The 9545-nt window shown below is 31.7% G+C and overlaps 1 protein-coding gene across 1 annotated transcript; it reads right to left on the bottom strand.

Moving 5' to 3' along the window:
• Nucleotides 1–1304: 1304 nt before the first annotated feature.
• Nucleotides 1305–4205, bottom strand: LOC143248251 (solute carrier family 35 member G1-like). Its single transcript, XM_076496666.1, has 2 exons — nucleotides 4071–4205; nucleotides 1305–2600 (listed from the first exon to the last, which is right to left on the bottom strand). Exon 2 carries the CDS (start codon nucleotides 2561–2563, stop codon nucleotides 1538–1540), a length of 1026 nt encoding a protein of 341 aa, XP_076352781.1. The 5' UTR covers nucleotides 2564–2600; nucleotides 4071–4205; the 3' UTR covers nucleotides 1305–1537.
• Between the last annotated feature and the right edge of the window lie 5340 nt (nucleotides 4206–9545).

The following is a 9545-nucleotide window of genomic DNA, read 5'->3' as shown; positions in this document are numbered from 1 at the left end:
AGCGTTTGTCTCATCCTTATTTGACATTTTGAAATACGATCAAGGCTCTTTAGCACTAAAACATGGCCAAGACAGGTCATACCCCTTTGTCTTATGATCTCTGATGAACAAGAGGCAATCACTTCTTGTGAATTTATAGGAATGTTTTTACAAACCGATCACCTGACTTATAGGTATGACACCAAATCGAAATTAGGGATATTTATAATAATGGAGTTACAAACATAGAAGGTAGGATAAATATATATGTAACCAATAACACCAGACAATATGTATAAATATTCAAATATGCATTATGTGTTTGTAAGTTTCAATGTTAAATAATTATGTGTGGTAAATATGTAGATATAAATAATTATGTTACAACATATATTGTGAAAATTATTTTATGCAAATAAGGTAAAATATTATTGGCTATAAAATTGAATAGAAAACGTATTCAGTGTAACTAAATCATGACTGACGTAACAGTGTTATAACAGTTGCATCATTCAAGTAATAATTTTCCTTTGAAGCAACTCTTTAAATGATTATTAATATGAATTAGCAACATAATTTGTTTGCATTTAATGGTAAAATCTACGTAATACAATTAATTTTATTAGTGGTAGCTCTAACGGTAAGCTTATACTTTATATGATGATATCCTCTAAGTTATATGATCCACCTGTAGTGCCTTAATAGAACTAATCACTTCACCTCATTCTTTTCAAAATTATGTAAAATAGTATATAAACTAGATGTAATGTTAATCTTAGGCTTTTATCATTACTAGAGATATGATGATGTGTTGATATTTATTGATCTACATTTTTCTCTTGTGGATGGTTCATGAACTGTCAGCAATGATTACTTCATCATTACACGCTTTCCTATAGTTATGCACTCTCTGATTCCACTTTGTGGAACTATGACTAACAGCAACGTAAGCCAAGCTAAACGCCCCTCTAGTTCCATATTTTATAAGTACAGCATCATTGTTTCCACCTCATGGAGCTCTCTACTCCTCACCTCCTATGAGGAAACCAGTCAGAGCTTGCGTTCGGGGTCTCATTCTAACAAATGATATAATAAAGTTTGTGTACTTTAATGGTATGAAAAATAAAAACAATACAAAGTCCTACAATGTAAACTTCTATCTAAAACTGTGTTTAGTATTTAGATATTTCAGTTGTGAGATATATATAAATTATGTGTAATAATATTATTTTATTTGTTTCCAAATATGTTTTTTGGTTTCTATGAATGACCTGAGAGATAAATTTTAAAAAAATATTAACAGCAATATTTATGTTACAGAATATTTACTTATACTTTTTCAAGCATTTTGATTACATAAAGAAAGGTTTTAACATTTTTCTTATTAATTTTATAATTTCTTATTAATTAATGGTTATTAATCTTAATAAATAAAGATTCATTAAAAGTATGATGTTGATTAAAAAACACTTTTTCCAAGTACACTTTAAGAATTGATATTATGAATTTCAATATCGATCATATTACTCCTGTATAGAGAATTTAGTCGAATCTTCTATTAACGTTTAAAGTATCTTAAGCCTATTTTGTTCAAAGCTTTCCAAAAACTCTCAGGACTTTCAGAATACCATTGAAGACATGCTTTCATTACCACTGCTAATGTAATGAACACTGCACCTACCACACTCGACAAAGTTACATCTTCACCAGTTATCGTGATTTGAAAGATAAAAGAAAAAACAATTTCCAAGGAACCCACTAAAGCCACACAACTAGCCTTTTCAACGTAGAGGGCGTTAACATAAAAATACTGAGTGACAAAACTAAGTATTCCAATTCCAAGTATAAACCAAATCACAGTTCCACATTCTGGAAATACAGTGTCGTTAACAATAAACTGATAAGTGTATAACAGTAGAGTCTGGATGACACAGTAATGGAAGATAACCACAGCATAGTTTAAAGATTTTATCCTACGCACTATGATGGTCGTCAACGAGGAGAAAAAACCATAACCAACAGCTAGTAACGATCCAACAATTCGAGATTGTGCATCCAATTTACTGTCCAATCCTCCAAAAATAAAAGATGGACAACTAATTAAGATGATCCCAACAATGGCTAACAGGATGGCTATTACGTCAATAAAATGTGTTGTTTCTCGCAGAATGAAAAAAGCTAAAATTACAGTGAATATAATTTCTGTCTTTATAAGGACTGTAACATCGCTTAGTGGCAAGAAGTTTAACGAATTATACAAGAACAATATACCTATCGTTCCAGTAATTCCTCGGATGCATATTATTAAATACTGGAACAGAATCTTTGGGAAGAAAGAGTGACGGCTATGTACAATAATTGGTACACAGAAAGCAGCCATGTATATTCCACGGTAAATCAAAATAACCTGTCTGGAGACACCTGGAGTAAGTTTAACCAGCATTAATTGAATACATTGAGCAATACACTGAAATACAGTTAGAATAATTCCAATACCAGGAAATTTGATTTTCTGAAAGGGAGATCCAAATGTTTTTGATACTTCAAAGGAAGTGTTTCCTCTTTCCGTATTCCTGTTTCTCATATTCTTCCTGATTTATACTTAACTTTTTTCGGACAATCTAGAATATGATAGAAAAATAAAATACATCTGTAAGCTTTTAAAATGTGTTCAGAGAAACATATAGTAGAAAAATTCAAAATTCAATAAAGAGCTGAACACTTATTTCTAACAATAATAAATCAAATTATTATTTAGTTATTGTTGACAACTCACTAACCATTACAGTTTACACAGAAAATATTACAGTTTTATTTCAATCTTAAAACCATGAATACTCTTTGTTTGGTTCAGAAATACAACTTACGTCTTTATAAAATAAGAATACTCGTCCAGAAAAAAGTCATGTTGCCGTCCCTGGTTATCAATTATTATGTTATCACAAATGATTTTGTAGATCAGAGACGTACAATTTTTCCCATGTATTAGATATAAAGAGTTCTAACTGTATTTATTTTCATTATTCCTCAAATGACCCTTGTTTTTAAATACTTTTCTTTTATTTTATATTAGTGCATAATACGGTGGAAATTGTGTTGTCTTTTAGTGTATAATACTGTAGATGTTGTTTTTTTTTGCGTATGGTACTGTGGATATTTGTTTACGTTATAGCATATGGTACTGCGAATATTTTGTGATATTTTTGTGTGTAGTACTGTGGATATGTTATCACACTTAATGTATGTTACAGAGGATATTTTGTTACATTTTAGAGTATGGTACTGTGAATATTTTGTTTTATTTTAATGTATGATACAGTGTGGATATTTTGTCGTATTTTAATATATGGTACTCTATATATTTTAGAATATTATACAGTGGATATTTTGTTATATTTTAACGTATTGTACTGTGGATATATTCTTATATTTTAGTGTGTGGTACTGTGGATATATTCTTATATTTTAGTGTGTGGTACTGTGGATATTTTGCTATATTTTAGTGTATGGTATTGTGGATATTTTCTTATATTTTGTTGTGTGGTACTGTGGATAAGTTATTTATCGATCTGTGTCTTTGTTTCTTCACAACATGATTATCTCCATTTGGAAGAGAATTACATCTAAAAACCTCCGTTTATCAGTGGATATAAATTTTCTAATCTGTGATAACTTGGTTCTTAAACAAATTAACTGATATTTATGGTCACTGGTTCTTTAAGGCCATAAACCAGAAATTGTGATAACAATATCCACACAGACAGTTTTACTTGTATAGCGTATATATGTTTAAAACTGAGATGTAGTTAGATTTTCTGACCTTTGTCTCCACGATTTTGTGTGTTACATTACACTCGATATTTTTAATCGTTTGTCATTCTGTTTGCATTTTGATAACTTCTTTATGTGTTAATTTATGTTTATATCTAAAGAATTCTGTCACACAAACTTTTATCTATACCACACTAATCTCATAGTAAATAAACATATTTCAGTACCAAACCAAGTATAAACTGGATTAGAATAAATCCTTCAGATTACTATGTCTGATGTGAAACAAATTCCTTGGAGACAAAATAAAAGTTACTTACCGAAAGCAGTAAAAGAATCTTTCCAATAAAACTTCAAACATCAAACGTAGCTCTTGTCTTTACATCAAAACTTGAACCTTTCAAATAAAAACGTGAAATGATGTGATTTCGTTTGGTTATATAACAATACCTAGACTGTCTTCTTAATAAAAAATGTCAAATGGCATGTGTTTGAGAGTAAACCATATAATTATAAGCTGGGTTAAGACTGTAAAACATCTGTACAGCATATTCTCATAGTAGTGGCATCTGTTGATCAAAACTAGAATGAAGTGAAAAAAGGTGCAAATTTGTTTATATAGAGAAACAAAATTAACTAACTGTTACACTTCAAGCACATAAGTTTAAAAGTTAAAGCTACGAATATTTCATGAAAGACTTTTAATAATTTGAAATTGGATATTAAAATATTTTTGCTGTACTCTTGCGTGGAAATGAGTTGGTGACTCAGCTATTTGGAGTGCACCAACTGTCCATTGGAAATGAGTTGGTGACTCAGGTATTTGGAGTGCACCAACTGTCCATTGGCTACTACAATCAAAGGTCATGTTTCTCTTCATCACTTGGTCATTGTCGTGTGACTTTGAAACTTATGAAAACCCAGGGAAAAGAAAATATGATCCGAAAGCAGTTCACAAAATATTATATACACATATACATCTCGGAAAAACAACCAAATTCGTATGTCTTACATCTACGTAACTAATACTGGACCAATCATCAATTCTGCAATGCAATGTCTCATTCAGGTAATAAAAAATAGGATGGATCCAAGAAACCTGCACAACCAATATCTCTATAATCATCTACAAAGTGTACTTAGAATTGGCAGTAGATGTTGATGACTGGCTTCCTTCCCTCTAGTCTTGCATAACTAAATTATGTATGGATAGCGTGTAGCTTTGGGCAAAATTTAAATACAAACTACACGATAACATTAAAAACACCCACCTGAAAACTGCATTCTGATGAAAATTTGCAAATTTTAACTTTTGTTTTTGTCACGTGATGTGACGTGTCAAGTCATGTACACATGCACGTGAAAGTGCAAGTTTGAATTTTTACACTTATGTGGAACATGTTTAAAGACTGCAGGCAAATACAGGTACATTTAGGTCTTCAAGTCAAGGTTGTGAAGATAAAATATTATTTTTCTAATGGTTAATATTTTATATAATAATATAAACCTGATACAGGTACTTACTGTTAACTTGTTTTCATTTTATAAGTCACAGCTGCTTGCCTGATGCTTTCTTTGCAACTTTAACATAAGTAGTTAACACCGCAGTACAGACTCATAGTTTTAAGGAAATGAGGGATTTATAAAAACTTTACCTCGGTTTGTAAGACCGAGGATTGAGTCCCACCAAGTAGAGGAAGAATGGATAAAAACAAATCTGTAATTAGTAGTTGATTAACAATAAGAATATTAAAGTTATTATTAAATAATTAGAATTTGTTTATTATAAAGGCTACTGACAATAATAATTCATAAGTTTGATTAAAATAAATAACAAATTGAGGGAGAAAAAATATCACAATATTGTAGTGACCTCTATTGAGCATATATTATCTAAAATAAGTCATAAAAAGCTGTACATGGGTTAAAGTTTCAAGAGAAATGGTGACATGAACATATGTATTTATCTGAAGCTTAGTTATACAGCAACTGTCTGTTGTAGAAACACAAGTGTGAGGAAAACGTTTTAATAGACTTTCGTCTTCTGTTTTGAGATCATTCTTGAAGACGAGAAACACACTTGAAATAAAAATGTATCTCAAGACGGCTGGTATGTGTATTAAACCTTTTATTAAAATAAAGTAGAGAACAACGTTTAGCCCTTTCTAGGTCATCTTTTCTTAACTTGAAGATGACCAAGGAATGTCTAAACGTTGTTCTTTCCTCATCAATAAAACTGTTAATACCAATACCAACCGTTCTCAAATAACATATTTATTTCACACAGAAACAAAACATAATACTATATTTTGTTCCAGTATTTAATAATTTTCATCCGAGGAAGTATCGGAACGATAGGTATATTGTTCTTGTATAACTTTTTAAACTTCTTGCCACTAAGCGATGTTACAGTCCTTACAAAGACAGAAATTATATTCACTGTATTTCTAGCTTTATTGACACTGCGAGAAAAAATACATTTTATTGATGTCTTAGCCAACATGCCAGCCATTGTTGGGGTCTTCACAAATGTACCAACCGGGATGATCAGTAATATGTAAAGACAATATTTTACCTTTTCAAAGTTTCATTAACCAATTCTAACTATATAAACAACCATTATTTGTAGCTGGAAGTATATTCGGGGAAAAAAAAAAAAAAAAGAAAGACACTTTTTAAAGTTATTTGTGCTTCTTTTGTGTTCCATCCAGATGTATGTCCATTGAAATTTTACATCCAAAACAAAATATTGACCGTCACATTATAATGCCCCCACGTCTAAAATGGCGACCATGTTTGATGTGACGGGGATTCGAAACCGCGACTTTTAGCTTACAAGTCGAGTGCCTTATCCATCTGGTCATGCCGGGCCTGAAAAAAAGCCTACCAAGCACAAGATTATTTAAACAAAAATAATCTGTTCACTTTAATAGACAGTAATATTAACGGACTCTGAATGCATAAATGATATAAAATACGACCATTTAACAATGGACAACAAATGTTATTAAAATAGAAATCTTTTTAGCTTGAACTGAATAGTACAAGGAAAGTAATTATGAATTTCAAAGAAAACATAAATTTATAAAAAACACAAATAAAGTACTTATTTGATAGAAGGAAATAAAATCCCTTTTGAAAAACAAAATATGAAAAACATTAATTTTATATTCATGATGAATAAAACTATTTAGTCAAACATTATAACAATAAGTAAAACAATAAAACCCAGAACTGAATTCTTGTAATTTAGATTCCAGAATCCAAACCGTGAAATAACACTTATTTTAACCTATATATGTGGGAAAAACTGTAAACCAATGCCTTCTACATTCACTTATAAAGAGAAAGAAACTAAAACAGATATACTTATAAATTAATTTTAAAAAGCCACATATATGACAAGTGCACAATTTACTAACTTTATAACAATAGGCCTATTTAGAAAATATGAAATTTATTACAGAATTTCTCAAAGTTTTATTTCTCATCATGGTAGTACTTATTAGCAGTTTCATCATGTTTCAATTATCTTCCATATGGGTGTCATTATAGTGTTGAGGTCATCCTGAGTGTTTATCAGGACTCTTATAGTGTTGAGGTCATCCTGAGTGTTTATCAGGACTCTTATAGTGTTGAGGTCACCCTGAGTGTTTATCAAGCTGTCATTATAGTGTTGAGTTCTCCCTGAGTGTCTATCAGGACTCTTATAGTGTTGAGGTCATTCTGAGAATTTATCAGGACTCTTATAGTGTTGAGGTCATCCTGAGTGTTTATCAGGACTCTTTCTCTATCTTGATTAACAAAGACCTCAGGGGCAACACCACTTCTTCAAACAACAGAGGAAGTGGTTTTCTTGATTCTCCTCTATTGTGTAAAAGTTGGAACCTCCAAACACTTACCGGTCATCTTCTGGTAGTGTCTTTTGAGCACTGGGATTTGTTTTAAGATAAGTCAGTTTCTAATAAAATTAGGTAGTTTGGTTGGAGGTTCTACGTTTGAGCATCCTCACTGGTCCTGCAGTTGGGGCAACTTGGGTCACGGAACACCAGCAGTTCTAATGTGCAGGTTCCCTTCCTGGTCTTCATCATCAAAACATTTGTTTTTGAGGTAGAGATTACCTCATTCATTCTGAACTCACATCAAGTTAGTTGTCAAGACTCATTACATGGTTGGTTTGTAGTGATGCCACAGGAAATATTTGATTTTACCAACATCTTCTCGATCGAGGAATATTAATGTAATATTAATACTATTTCTACTTTCTACTACTTAACTTACCAGCATGAGGGTCCAAAGATAAAGTGAATATTGTTATTTCAGTGCAGATGGTAATGCATGCAGCATCAATTGTGGGTAATAATGGTGCATTCTCCGATGGGACATCTCACCACCTTCTCTTATTGGTCAGAGACATCTTCTTTATTGGTGTCAAAAGCAGTAATGTGGACAGCTTTAGGATGCTTCAAAACATAACATCTGGTGTAGCAATAAGGCAACTTGTAACTTTTTACATCACTGGGAAATCATAAGACTTAGCTTCACAAGAGATCTCTGTTCAAAACTCAAGCTCCTTGAAACCACAGAGTCAGTCTGATGATGTACATAATGAACAAACCATACGCAATATGTTGACAAACAATGTATCTTCATCCATCAGTTCTTCACGATAAACACCAGTTTACAGTCGAAGTTCTAGATATGAAATTATCATTAGCACAATTGTTCTACAGAAAACTCTGCAATTCTGGAGGGACTAGTGAGTTTCAAAAGAAAATAAAATCCTTGGTAACAATGAAAATGAAGGCTTTAATACATTTTCACTAGAATTAAAATAGTAGAACCACTAATTAGTCAAAAGAAAGATAATGATATTCGTTAAAGCTTAACTTTAAATACTGAAAGTCTCTATTTAATTGTGATTGTTGCCATACTATGCAAATAGACATGGAATGCTGTAGGTAAGGTTATTGATATACTTCATCGTAAGTTCATCCCAGCTTATCACTAGAAGGATCGGCAGCTCACCAACAATAGCTTAATTAGGACTGTTGTAAGCGAGTTTCTGGATTAGTTCAAAACAATAGTTGTAAAAGGGATTAACATATGGAGGCGCTGCTGGCCATAACTATCTTGTAACTTCCTACTCTAAAGTATGCACTGTAAGTGTAATGCTATTATAATCCTGGAAAACAAAGTTATTATTCAACTTAAACCTAGCATATGTTAGAAATATTATCTAATTAGGTGTCACTGAAATTTCGCTGGAGGATATGAAGAGCTGTTTTTCACCACGAGAAATAGCTGCCAAGATATTTACTTCACCATCTCTTTATATATTTCCTATGAAAAAGATAGTCTTCCTTCAACTGTTAAACCCAGTCCCCCAATACCTTGGGCAATGAACATGAACCCTACAACGAAATTTAACAAGCCAGAAAACGGCTTATCACAAACGTTTTCATGTTGCCAATGAAAATGTATGCCAATGTATGCTGGCTAGCCACTTTGCCCAAATAACGTGGTGAAGTCAGACACTTTGATTGATATAGATTTATGGATAGCCTTACTTTCAAAACAACCTTGTTTGAACTATCTTTCATATACTGTTCTTCTTGATACCCTAGTAAGGATGTGTTCACGTTTTTCTTGTCATACGATATGGTAATTTGATCAAAATACAATAATTTCTATCAATAGTTTATCAACATCTACCAGTATACTTTACTGTAACAATGTTTCTTTTAGTGTAATGATCTTTCAAGACTGACAGATACTGTAAACTTGGGTACCCT

The sequence above is a fragment of the Tachypleus tridentatus genome, chromosome 4 (assembly GCF_004210375.1).
Source record: "Tachypleus tridentatus isolate NWPU-2018 chromosome 4, ASM421037v1, whole genome shotgun sequence".
Lineage (NCBI taxonomy): Eukaryota > Metazoa > Arthropoda > Merostomata > Xiphosura > Limulidae > Tachypleus > Tachypleus tridentatus.
The sequence above is the reverse complement of the archived record's forward strand: the minus strand, read 5'-3'. Positions and strand labels throughout refer to the sequence as shown.

Bases quoted from the DNA above. Each gene is read 5' to 3' on its own strand.
- LOC143248251 (XM_076496666.1), bottom strand. From the start codon at position 2,563: ATGAGAAACAGGAATACGGAAAGAGGAAACACTTCCTTTGAAGTATCA.